Source organism: Branchiostoma lanceolatum, chromosome 7, assembly GCF_035083965.1.
Source record: "Branchiostoma lanceolatum isolate klBraLanc5 chromosome 7, klBraLanc5.hap2, whole genome shotgun sequence".
Classification (NCBI taxonomy): Eukaryota; Metazoa; Chordata; class Leptocardii; order Amphioxiformes; family Branchiostomatidae; genus Branchiostoma; species Branchiostoma lanceolatum.
The window spans coordinates 3,825,952-3,839,913 of NC_089728.1; the positions used below are offsets into that span (position 1 = coordinate 3,825,952).

The window sequence follows — 13,962 nt, forward strand, 5'->3', positions numbered from 1 at the left end:
CACCGTCGAATGACCGAGTTGCTAGGCTTGCGAACTCGTGATGGGAGGTCATGGGTCTGATTTCTGGCATTCCTGGAGGTAAATCGCGATGGAACGAGAGGAATGGGCCCCGTCTTCCAATGCCAATAGAAGCAACTGTCCCTAGGGCCTGAAAAATCCACAGCATGTCCATGACCAAGATACGAAACCCTGCAGTTCTGCTGCCAAAATTGACCTTGACTGTCGGGTTTACAACACCTACCCAAATATCCTCGCAATCGCACGCACATACACAAATGTGCCCCGAACTATACTTCCATTTTCATGGAGGTAACGACGATTGTATTATCTGCATTGAAATTAGGGTGGTTTAGTGGGACAGTATGACTTTGGAGTGACAGAAATACGGGCCGTTGTGAGCAGATAATGGGCCAAAAATTCAAACGGACAGTGAAACAAGTAGGGCATGGTCGCATAAAAACACCAAAAGGGTAAAGGTGGCAGGATAATTATATAGCCAAAGACAGTGTCTATAAAACCACCGGGGAGGAGCATGCGCACTTCTTTTCAAAAAAGGTGTCCCTGGCCCTACTAGTGCTCCTACTAGTGCGATTTATATCTTGAATCTGGGTGGCATTATGGTAACTGCGCTGTTTTTGCCCACGGAACGGTTCTGCCACAGTTTTTACGGATCCGCGGAGGTGGACGAGGCTTTTGGGATCGCTATTGTCAACGGATTTCCCACCGTCGTCATGAAAACTGCTTTTCAAACGTAATTGAACTGCTTTTCAAACGTAATTGACAGCAACTATGTATAGTGAACGATTCCGTGACACGCTTGTGCAAACGGTCTGTACACAATTTACGTGATGCAACGTTAACATTAACATAGCCAGAAGTAATGCATAAGAGGAATCGAAACTCACCTTGATATAAACGAATGGAACGTCGAAAATTCAGATGGCAAAAGTTGCTTGTCCCCGCGGTGTCTACCGTATTTGGATTTTGTATGCTTAGTCAGGATTGCCTGAAGGGAAACTGCCCTGTCGTGCGATGGGGGTCAAGGAATTTTGACTAAATTATCGGTTCAGTGCCTTCACCTGTCCAACCGGTTTGACTACTAGTAAGGATGTTGTATTGACCCCATAACGGCCCCATAACGGTCGGTATCAGAAGAAGAACTTTATTGCGCGACAATTGCAACAGGTACAATGTATGACAACACGACAATTGAACTATTTCTAATATGTCCAACTGGTTTGGCCTGCTAGTATTAAAGAGTGTTGTACTGACCCCATAACGGCCTCACAACGGAAGTTTTCTATGATATTTACTGTTTGGCCACGGACAAATGAGATTGAAATGTTTCAGAAAGGTTTTCGGAATGTCAAAAAACTACTCGATAACCGTAATAGTGTCAATGAAGCAGTAAAATTAGGCTGCGTTACCTTAGAAAGTCGCTAGGGGGCTCACTATCGACCTTGAACATCGTCATTCCCTATCCCTATCCACCTAACAACCAAATGTCATAAGATCTCATAAGGGTTCATTCACAGCTTCTCAGAATATGCTGTCCACAGAAGCACACACACACATGGGACCGAAAACATAACCCTATTGGCAAAAGTTAGTAGACAAAGGGTAATAAATACCATTGGGTAAGTTGATGAATGTTAGACATCCATGCAATAAGATACGCCAAAAATAGTTACTCAAGTAACTGGATAAAATTTTGAAACAGACGTTTCAAACAACCTTGTCTTAACTTACTATTCTATTGAACCAAGGAGCTCCTTGATTGAACCATCTGAAATTGTCTTCACTTCATTAACATATCTATTCAGAGTTTTGGTATAAAACCTAGTTCTACCAGATCCTTCTTTAGTCACTGACGAAAGATAGCGGATGCTGTCTGAAACGTCTGACTGTTTCCAAATTTTATCCAGTTGCTTGAGTAACTATTTTTGGCGTACCATAGGGTAAAGTTTACACGTTAAAATTTGGCGCCATTGACGACACTCCATATGTCAAAGGTCACCACTTCCTCATCACAAAATGGCGGTGTTTGAACGTGCCATTCCAGCAGTCCGTGGATATTGCCTCAAATCTCGTGTGCTTTAGACCTCTGTCTGTCATTTTTAGCTTAAAAAAGAAAAGGGGGTAAAGCAGGTCATGGCTTCAGGGACGCCGGAGCCGAAAAAGAGACTAAAATGCGACATCAGCTTGGATATGGAGGTACGGTTGTTGCGTTCTTTGTAGTCAGCAGTTGTGTGTTATTATTTTGGAGAGGTTCACTTCCTAAACAGACTTGTCAACAAAAGGGTACATCCTAGATATATATCATACGGACTCTTGTTGCTTACATCTACAAGCGATGCATAGCCTGGGTAAAAAGAACATACATGGAGAGTGTTCAGAAGATTTTCTTCCACTGTCGCATTGAAGAATCATGGTTCCGTTGTAAATTATTTGAGGAACCGAAAAGAATATATTTCCGTTGAACAGGGAAGTTGCTGAAAAGCGATGCTCGATAGAATCGTCCTGGGTGGAACAAGACAAAGCACCCTGCCCCATTTTGAAACGATCATTCTTTCTCATACTATTTTTACGTAGCCTTTATTTGTCATCTAAATTTGATCACAAAGGGTAATGTGCCATTTTTATAACACCATTGGGGGCGTGGCCGTGGCACCACCTGTCACGTCTGACCTGGACAGAATCAATAAATTCTAACAAAAAAAGACAGAATATATGGTAGTACTTTTCCAATAGGCCATGGTACATCAATTTCTTGGATGACATCAGTGCACATTGATTTTCTGCTGATTTAAAAAAAAAATTGTTCCCCTCTAGAAATGGTCAGCATGGCAAGAAAGTACCGAAAATGGAAAAATATAATGTATACTAGAAGTAGCTTTGCGTGTACTTGTAGAAGTGACACCAGTGAGGTAGCCTTGAGTGTAGTTGTAGAAGGGAAGCTATTTTCATAGTTGTAGAAGCAATATTAGTGTGGTAGCTTTGAGTGTAGTTGCCAACTTGGCCTAAGGCAATACAATAGTGTTACTTGGCTGTGATACCATGTTTTGTCACTTCAATTCTAATGTTATGGTCTCTATATTGAAAATTCAAGCATCTTGTTTTTTTACCCGTCTTGTTTTTTTCCCATAATTTGCGCTCTCATTAGATGAGGGGTCAGCAGAGGATGTCATCCACAACATTTACTTGCTATGGCCTTGAAACTAAAGACAGATGCACAGATATTGCCTTGTCGGGGGGGGGAAGGAAAGTTGATAAAATGTACACAAAAAGCTTCTCTCGTTAGCTAGTTAATGATCTCCAAAGAATTTGCATAAGTGGGCCAGACGTTGTGTTATCAGATTGTCATGTCTCCTGGTGATGATAGTCCGTAATGGCAGACTGCTGCTATAATTTCATTTATTGGACCGCAGCCAGGTGCCTGCAGTATAGACTGTAACATTAACATCAATAGTTAATGAGCTGCACAGCAGATTTAGAAGTCATTGGAATACAAATTGGAATCATGGAGTTACAATATGTCACATGGTTACGTCATTGGTGTTGTGAATAATCTGCTTATAAAATGTGTGTAAACGATTAAGATTTGGTTGAAACGAGCATTGAAAAAAAACTATTTATGAGTCTATTTGTTGTTTGACAAAGAGCATATCTACCTTCGAAGCTCCGCCAAGAAGGTCATGTTTTGGGGAGTGTGTTTGTGTGTGTGTGTGAACACAATAACTCGAGAATGCCTTGAGGTCGAATCCCGACTGTCGTTGCTCACCCAACATGCAGGCTACTGGAAAGGGCCACAGTCTATAAAACGTGGTCCACTGTTCATTGTACTTGCCGGAAAGAGCTAGGGGAATTTCCCTGGTACAATGAACCTCTAAATACTGTACACAGCGTCTATCTTCTGTGTCACAGTCACTGGAAGATTAGTTCTTCAGTGAACTAAACTGCTTTGAGATGATGATCACTTTTACTTTCACATCTTTTTGATAAATCGCTGACCCCCTCTGGCTCTAACACAGGAAGTAAAAGAGGAAACAGCTGATGTTGACCCATCATCTGATGACATCACTTCCTCCTTGTCCCATCATCTCAGGGAACTGTTGGAGGAGACAGAAGCACTTGTATGGAAGAACGTTTATTCAGAACCTTTCAATCAATCACATGCAATTTATGAAACCAATCAATCTGGGTTGCCGTTTGTCCAAAGTGTACTAAAAACCTTGAACCAAAGACTATTATATCAAATATCAATTTCAACTATGGCACATGGACATCCATAGCCATAAAATGGTGATTGATTGATTTATTGATTGATTGAAAAATAAAGATGATGCCACACTTTTGGCACCTACATTAGAATGGTGCCAATCTGATATCCAATACAGAAAACTAATCAAAATGACCAGGAAATTAATATACTGAATTTGTGTTGATCAAAACCCCAGCAAATCCTGAAACTTTTGTGGTGGTTTTATTTTTGACGTTTTTGCTACTTGACCTCTAGCTCTTCACCATGAACTCATGATACTGCAAAATGTCTTCCTTGTTTGACTACTAGTACTTAGCCTGTATACCAGACCATTCGCGCGATGCGAGGCGATAACCCCTTTTGGCCGGGGAAGGCTCGTAGGGGATAGAGTTGGCACCCGAGCACTCTTGGCAGCCGATCTCTAATTTCTATCGCGTGAGAGGTATTTAGGGGCCTGTGTGTTATCTGTGGCGGCAGCGCAAGTTGCTTCCCTGGCCGGAGGACTAGCGACTGCAGTGCGGTGGTCTGGTACCCAGGCTAATGACTACTGTACGACAGAATCATTCCAACAGATCATTTAAAACGCTACAAATATCTCTCTTTCCCTACATTACAAATTAAAACCACTGCAAAAGTAACTGAATCTATGGTACTTCTTTGCTGTCCAGTTCATTAGACAAATCCTACAGTAATGTGGTTTATTTATATTGAATGTTCAAATACTGGTGATTCTTGATAATTCAAAACGCTGCAAATATATCTCTTTCCCTACATTGCAAATTAAAACCACTGCAGAAGTAAATGAATCTACGGTACTTCTTTGCTGTCCAGTTCATTAGACAAACCCTACAGCAATGTGATTTCCATTGAATGTTCACATACTGGTGATTCTTCATCTTAAAGCTTAGTGCCAATCTACAATTACACACTTCTGTGCCAACTGAAACATTAATGTTGATCTGTTTCATTGATTATCGGTGAACAATTAATTGTAAATCACTGTTGCTTTTACAAATTACATCACTTGGATGTGCATTTGCTGGAAAATTACTTCAGAAACTTGAGTTGCCATTTTAATAGTTTTTGTTCCTTCATGATATCTAAACTTTATATCCATAAATCTGCTTTTGATGAAGGATAAGCATAGCCTCATTAGCAGCCTCTTATGCACTCGGTTTCTTGTGGCCGTGCCTCATAGAGAGAAAACAAACTGAGTACAATAGAAATAATATGCTGTCAGAAAAATAATCATAATTAAGCTCAAAAAGCCTGACAGCTAGAGAGCTGAAGAGCCAGCTAAGGACGCTAGGTCAGAGCAAAACTGCTTCAGCCATATTTTCAGCAAATGTTACACCTGCAATGTATAATAAACATCTGTTTGTCTTTGTTATTGCTTAAACTGTTCTTAATTGTGAATGTTTTTTTTTTTCTATCAGGAGGACACTGAGCTGACATCTGATACAGATGACAATGACCTGTCCATCAGTGGGACCCTGAGTTTTGATGGAGACATCACTGATAGTGGGGAGGAGGACATGGGTACAGAAGGTATAGACCCAACCTGTATACTGTAGATGCTTTTAAGTTCGGTTTTGATTTTGCGGTAGGGACAAAATGAAATGTTCGCCATGGTTTTATTTTTAAGTTTGTGTTTGAAACGATAGTAGCGCTACAGAAACACAGGCAGAAATGTTCACGGTGGTTTTAAGTTTGCGACGAAGAGCTTACCACAAAACCATGAACATAAAACCACCACAAACATTTCTGCATGACAGGGATCGAAATTAATTTGTGGGAATAGGTGCACTGGCACCTAACCTAGAAATTTAGGTACAGGTGCACAGAAAAACTTTTGGGTGTACACCATAGGATAAAGTCTCAGCAAAACCTAATTACAAACCTTACTGCATTGGCTATCTTCAGAACTTGAATATAAATTACTAAAATTTTAAACAAGTTTTTAAAAATGTTGATACAAGAAAGGATTGTCTTACAGTTGAAAATCTAGAATATGTTGCTAACTGGGAGATCCAGGTTCAATCCTGGGCAGAACATCTTGGTTGGGGCTGCACACGTCTTTCTGAAGGGACGTAAAATAGGGTTCGAGGAGGTGCCCGAACATGTTAAAGGGAAGGGCTAGCAACCCGTCCCCTACTCTACTGAAACAGCTAGGAAACTTGCTGCCTTATGCACCACTATATAATACAAAGGTCTAAAGAAACATGCATTTGGTTCCCGACTCCCGAGAATGTCAGACATTCATTTTAGAGCTACAGAAAAGTCTGCATAGCTCAATTTGATTACTTACTTTGCCAAAGAGTATTAGCGGTCATGCAGGCGTAAAGCCTGTTATTGTGACGACATGCACAGCTCATCAGGAAATTGAATCCAGCGTAAGAAGTTCACCTTTGGTGGCTTTCCTCTGTAGAAGGAAATTAAATTCTTGGCAGCAGGGCCAAGGAAAGCTTTCATTTTCCCTGTTCTAATTAAATTGCTTACTTCTTGGTAACTGCCTGTCAAAATTTTCCAGTTTTCTCCAAATTCTTAAATGTCATCTATAGCTCTTATGAAAGAAGTAATATTGCAGGACACATTTGAAATTTTCCGTATAAGTCTTTCCCTTTGCATGTGTAATATGTTGGAGTTTTCCACGATTCTCTGGAGAAATTTTGTTGTAGAAATTTGAATTTAGTACAACCCGTAAACATCTATATCTCCTTGCCCAACACAAAGACTTACTGTAAATATAAAAATTTTGTGGCAAATTTATGACATGGCAAATATGTCTCCCTTATAGTTGTATCTATGATTGTACTACAGAATTGTATTAGCCGTGAATTTAAACACATCAAAAACGTCCCTCAAACTCCAATGATGATTGGTGGCATTTACAGTACATGACAGTGAAATAAAGAGAAATAAAACCACCGCAAATGTACATGTAAATGCATTTAGTAATTTACAGTAAACGACCCGTGGTCTAAAGCTGCATGCCATTGACTCAGTTGCCATGTTGTTGTCAGGCTCGCCAGGTGAAAACACTCCCAAATATGGTAGTGAATTCCATTCCCTCTCACTTCCTGTGAATTACCATGATCTAAGTGTGGTAAAAACACTCTTCTGTTGAAGGATAATGGTGGTACGCAGGTTGACGTACATGTGACATGCGTTGTAATTCTTCACAAAGAGATTCTGTTGAACTATAGGATAGACGTTTACCTGAAATTCTCACTTAGACCTGGATAAATAGCGTAGTAACACAAATCATGTGTTGGAAAGATACAACATGGAGCATCAGGAATATAAAAACTCAAAGGTCAGTGCTTGAATAGTATTTTTAGCCTTGCTCTAGATCAGGGCTGTCTCCAGCTTTAATTTTTTTCCGTCCCATTAATTGCTTGGGAGCCGATTTTTAAAATTTTAATTGTTGAATTTCTCATTTTAAGCTTAAAAAAATCCATTTTCATCAGTTTTATCTCATGAAATTGATATTTTTGGGACGGAAGAGGTTTAGTTTTTTTCCGTCCCATTGGAAGCAAATTTCTGTCCAGGGACGGAGGGACGGGTCCTGGAGACAGCCTTGCTCTAGATGTTGATTCTAATCAGCATGTTCATTCTTGTGATGCTGAAGAGTATGTAGATTGATGGATGCTACTCGAAATGTCCAGACGTAATCTTTGTGCCTTATAATAATCCAATAATTATTGTACAGATTGATTTGTTTTCAAATATTGTTTACCTGGATGTCTTACCTTCATAAATATACTGTAATTCTTGTTTCTTTCACTGTAACTTTGTGTTCACTGTTTTCACGGTCACCTCTGTACCGTGAACTTATCATCACCGTGAAAAACCTGTTGTAATTTTTAATGATTCCTTCACACATCCGTTCTGTAAATCACTTTCCGCCACCGTGAAGTTCAAGCTCAGTGAAAATGTCCATTTTCCTTGCACCATGAAATTCGCTACCGTGAAGATAAAGTGAATTACAGTAGATGTTGATTAGGGTCAATTCAATGAGATTCTTTTGTGAATTTAATGGAATTCACACATACAAAATAGATGTAATTTTGGTAGAGAAGACCAATAAATTATGCTTAACAATACAGACTTATTTGTATCATCAATGAGACAAGACAGATAATTCTACAAAGGCTCAAAATATTTCATGGAAGTCTCCGAACTCTTGTTTTATGGCAATTTTCTCACTGATTATTCAAAACTGAGGCTACACCAATTTAATTTCTTGGTTAATGGATTTTTCTTTTAATTTTAGCAACAAAAAAATCATGAAAACAGAAGGCTGAGGTGAAAACTTGCACCTGGCCCTGTTCACTCCCTGAAATTGTGTGCACCAAAGTACAAACTTTCCTCTGAGATTCTGTTTTCCTGTTGATTTTCCAATCTAGCATTTTTTTAAAAATTCTGTTAACCAAGAAATTAAAATGGTGTGGCCTGAGCCTTCATTTGCATAATTTGCATTTGATTATGTGCATCTCTGTGTTAAAGCTACTGACATGAGCTATCACGGAAATCCATTCCTTCTTTATGGAGTTATTCTCCTTCAACATTTTGAACTGTAACATTACATATGGCTTCTGGCAATAGCAGGAAATTAAAGTCAGGAAATGAGATGACCTTTGACAATTTCTGGTACTTTTGAGCTAAACATCCTGTCAGTGCTCCCTTTGATCTTTTGCCTTTCACTTCCTGCCACTCTGTGGTGGAAGTTCTTAGGCCACACCAATTTAATTTCTTGGTTTAACAGATTTTTTTATTGATTTTAGCATGAGGACATCATTAAAACAGAAAGCTGGGGTGAAAACTTGCACCTGACCATGTTCACTCCCTGAAACTTTCCTCTGAGATTCTGTTTTCATGTTGATTTTCCAATGTAGCATTTTTGGGCAAAAATTCCGTTAACCAAAAAATCAAATTGGTTTGGCCTTATGGAACCATAAACAGACATATTGAAACCTCAAGGCATAGAGATGATAACGGCAGGGATTCTGTAACCCAGAAACTTTAGATTCCAGGTCAACAATTCTAACCACAAGACACCTTACAGTTAGAAGCACCCAATTAGAAGTCTGACGGGTGTTCATTTTTCAGCATTTTGACAGACATACTGAAAACATATATCAGACATATATCAGACATACTGAAAACAAAACCTCCATGCATGGAGATAATAACTTACGGCAGGGATTCTGACCCAGAAACTTAAGATTCCAAGTCAACAATTCTAACCACAAGACCATACACACCTTGCCACCTTAAGCTTACTAAATCAATAGTCTGACATAGCCTCCTTAGCAGACTTCTTGGATCGGTGGCGTTTGTTTTTTTGGGGAGCGCTGATACAAAATGTACGCTTATAGGGAGTTACGTCGCAGAGGGAGGATCGTCTCTCCAACATAACTCCGACATAACTCCCTAAGCCGGCATTAGAGAACCTTGGCCCGTGTAAAAAATCCTGTATCGGAGCTCCCCCCAAAAAATAGACGCAGCCGCTCCAAGAGGTCTGTGAAGGAGGCTAAGTCTGACAGGTTCTGATTTTTCAGCTGAAGAACCACACAATATGCGGTATTGCACTGTTCTTATAATGTTCCATTCTAGCAATGACTTTAGATTCCAAGTCAACAATTCTAACCACAAGACACCTTCCAAACCTTACAGCTGAAGAACCGCACCAGGACCACCCTGGGAGGAACACCAGGGTAGGCAGTGGTGGCGGGAGGAACGCCCAGGAGAGGATAGTTTTTGAAGTCATGAATGCCAGAACTGTGAAGGAAGGACATTCCAAATATGTGGTAGGTAGTACTAGTAGCCAAGATCATCAGTAACTGTTGTTAATACAATTTGCCCTGCTAGAAAGTATCAAAAATATTATTCTCAGTGCCATGAATATTTTGAATATTCCACGACAATGTGAGAACAATTAGAAACTGTTAACATATTTCGAACTGTTTGGAAACTATGAAATATGGATTACAAATACTAACAAAAGTTTCAGATTAATTCTAAACAATGGCAACAAACAGCCGTGCGGTGACTTGGAATGGACTCTATAAGCATTATTTGATATACTAATTCATTCAATGCACCTGCAAATAGTGGTGCGTACCTAAACCCCAGACTTGAACCTGAACCCCTGGATCTAAATCCGGACTTGAAAACCTGAACATGGGTTTAGGTACACAACACTATCCACATACACCGTGAGAATGTTGTCTTAAGAATTAAGTTAGCCAATTTGCACTGATCACACATCATTGGTTCAAGTCCGGACCTGAACCTTAACCTCTGGACTCGAGTCCGAACCTAAACCTAAACTCGGGTTTAGGTACGCACCACTACCTGCAGACCAGCAAAGTACTAATGATAATGTCAGCAGGTAAGAAGTGACTGGTTGTGAAAAAAGAATACTCCAATATCCTTTTTTCTCAATGAAATTTTAACTGCCATGACATTTGAAAACAGAGGTGTTGTAGTCAGTTGGTGTGTTTGTTTCTATTGGTGTGTGTATGCAGTTTTGTGAATATTGCAGAGTTGCAGGATGTAAGCAGAAGTGGTGTAATAGGATACATTGAAAATTGGAAGTATGGTTTTGCTTGTTCTAAATGAACTTTTTCCTTCATGGAAAATAATTTTAAGTGAGTCTCACAGTGTTTAACTTATTTTTTTTTTTGCTCAAGGTTTACCAAGTGCACGTGGTTAAGAGTCCAGGTTTGGACACGTCTCCAGCCTTCATCGAGAAACGTTACAGCCAGTTCGACAAACTGAACCAGTGTCTTCGCAAGAGATTTCCTCACCTCCTAGAAAGCGTTGCCTTCCCCAAGAAAACCCTGACGGGAAACTTCAAGTCACAGACGATCGCCGAGAGAAGCCGGGCCTTCGAACAATACCTCCAGCACTTGCACTCTATTCCACAAATAGCTACCTGCCACGAGTTTTTAGACTTCTTCTACCTTGAGGATATAAGGAAGGGGTACGCAATGATCCGCGCCGGTCTCTACAAGGAGGCGATTCCCTCGCTACGGAACGCGCTCCACCTACAAGAAAAACTGCTGGGTGAGACCCACGACTTAGTGTTGCAGACGCACTGCGCGATCGTGGTGGCATACGAGGCGCTAGATGAACTGTGGCACGCCCAGACGTACTCAGAAACGGCGCTGAACTGCCTGAAAGGGTACCTACATCACGGTTTCCTGGTTCCACTGCTGCAGACACACATCAGGTTGTGCTGGAGGTTGGGGAAGGACAAGAAGGACTGGGAAGCCATCTTACATGAAGTTGCAGCCAAAGGGATTGACGTCAACAGTGGCCCGACTCTAAAAGACATCGTCATGAACAAGCACTGACTGATACTGGACTCATCAAAGTAAGAAAACTGGATCGTACCAAAGTAGAAACTACCAAGTAACAAATAAGCCCTTTCACAGATCCGAATGCACATGCACAGGTCAAAGATGAAGGCCCAGAACGTTGTCAACAGAAACTAATCATGGAATGCCTATGGCAATTTATTGCAGTACAAGACTTAGTGATGCCTGTGTATGTTAAGAAGACAAAATGTAAAACCTGTGTGTTTAACATTAGGTTTAAAGCTAGGGTGTCAGGCAACTAACTCTATTATTAGTTAGAGTGTCTTGTTGGAGACAGAAGCAAATAGACTGATCCTATAGCCCCGCCCACCTCAAAATGTACAAATGCAAAATGAAATCATAAAAATACAACTATTTGACGGGCATGCAGCTACTCTTTCATTGGTCAAATTGCCATTGGTTGAACTGCTAATTGTGATGGACAGTCAGGATCGGTGTATATAGCTTAAGTCTGTAGCCTAATGTATCAAGGATCCTTTTTCAGGGATTTGTACCTGTTGCATAAGATGACATTAAAAAAAAAGGTTTTATTCAGGTTGAAAGGCTAAGCATGCTGAACCTTTGAGTGTTAACAATGAACTTCAAAGTCCCAAATATTATGTACATAACTGGTAAGTCTAAAATAGGAGTGCCTTGCATTCAGTCACTGAATACAAGATAAGAATTTAATGGAGTAATATATGTAACCGTAAGTGACCATTTTAAGACTTGGTATTCAGGAATTATTGATGTCTAAGAAAATATTTCCTCATTTTAACATTTTAAGTATTTGCCTTGTAATAATAGCTTGCTAAACAAAGTACATGTAACAAGCTTGTGTATCAAATGGAAATTAAGCAGGTAGAAGGACTGATCATCGAAAAGTTGTGGTGAAAAAGTCTATCATTTGCTTCAGATTTATTTTTGTGGAACTTCTTGTTGAGGTTGGTATTTGAGAAGTTCAGTCAGAGGTACATCATGTATCAATTTCCAAGTGCACTGTATTCTTGAAAAAATTAACTTGTAACAATCATGGTTGTGTAACTGGTAGGAGTGTAGTAGTGCCATTGTCAACACTGATGGATGACAAATTTATGCTGATGCCTTAGTGAACTGTTTCCTTTAATGGCTGTTGACGGACAAGCTTTGCAGTATCCAATGGTTTGTGTATGTATGTGATAAATTGTGGTCTATTCTGGACAAGATGGCAGCTTTTGTTTGGTTAATTTGCCCTGGATGTATTTTGTTATCTAAACGGCCTTTTGTTGGAGAAAAAAAAAGAAAGTAAGATATTGGACATTGTGTAAATGTTTCCTGAATAGGGGTGATGTCAGGACATGTTTTATCACCATTTTCTCTACTTGCAATTTTAGGATAGGTAATTTTATGTTCAAGTTTCGTAACTTCTTTTAATGATATTAAATAGCTTGCTATTGCTTTAGACTAATGCAGTGATTACCCGAGGGAAAATGCAGAGTTGGAAGACCTCACACTACTTTATTGACAGTGATTGAAAGAGACACTGGATTCACAGGTTCTGCATTGATGTCCGCCATGAAGGACAGAACGTACTGGAGAAAACTTAATCTGAGGAGTGTACCTCACCGGAGTAAATCCGGATGAAAGATGATGATTCTTAACTTCTCAAATGGTACTTCTCTACACATAGTTTTGATAGATCAGAGAGCTTTATAACAACTTACATATTTGTTGCAATGTACTGTCGTGCCTAAACAGTGTAGTTAGTTTGATGCAGTGGACCACTAGTGTATCAGCCTGATATATGAAAAGCAGTATTGATATTCCATGCTGATTTTGTCCAGGTTTGTTAAGATAATCAGGTAGCTTTGCACACTATATGTGCTATGAATGTGCTGGCATTTTTATTTAGTTTGTAAGGTGTGCCAATTACTAGTATTTATTGTCCTTGTTCTTAAGAAGAAATAGGAATTTGCTGATGCACTAGAAAGTGCCAAGATCAGAACTGCTATCTATGTGATAGAGATTGCTTCATTCTGTTGAGGTCTACAAGACTTTATAAGCTATGATATATGAGTCGGCTGTACTAACCTACTGATATGTAGCAGAATAAAATTATGGTAAACAAACATCTATTAGATGTCTTCTGTTTTACAAACTGTTGCCTTGAAACAGAGTAGCCCTGTAACAAACTATGCTTTCTCCTATACAGAGCCTAGCCCACGGCCTGTACAATAAACACATGCACATGTACATATACCTTAGGGAGGCTCTGCTAAACTGGGCTGAGGTTTCTACTTTTGTGCATGTGGCCTCTAACCAGCTGTCAGCTAATCGGCTTTACTTAATTAAAAA

The 13,962-nt window shown here is 39.7% G+C and overlaps 1 protein-coding gene across 1 annotated transcript; it reads left to right on the forward strand.

Moving 5' to 3' along the window:
• Nucleotides 1–4,601: 4,601 nt before the first annotated feature.
• On the forward strand, nt 4,602–13,736 carry LOC136438324 (sorting nexin-21-like). The gene is made up of 4 exons (XM_066433087.1): nt 4,602–4,634; nt 5,698–5,809; nt 9,941–10,074; nt 10,960–13,736. Exons 1-4 carry the CDS (start codon nt 4,602–4,604, stop codon nt 11,623–11,625), a joined length of 945 nt encoding a protein of 314 aa, XP_066289184.1. The 3' UTR covers nt 11,626–13,736.
• Nucleotides 13,737–13,962: the final 226 nt, after the last annotated feature.

Bases quoted from the DNA above. Each gene is read 5' to 3' on its own strand.
- LOC136438324 (XM_066433087.1), top strand. From the start codon at position 4,602: ATGCGAGGCGATAACCCCTTTTGGCCGGGGAAG. The intron at 5,810-9,940 runs GTATAGACCCAA...CAAACCTTACAG, and splicing joins GGAGGACATGGGTACAGAAG to CTGAAGAACCGCACCAGGAC. The intron at 10,075-10,959 runs GTAGGTAGTACT...TTTTTGCTCAAG, and splicing joins AAGGACATTCCAAATATGTG to GTTTACCAAGTGCACGTGGT.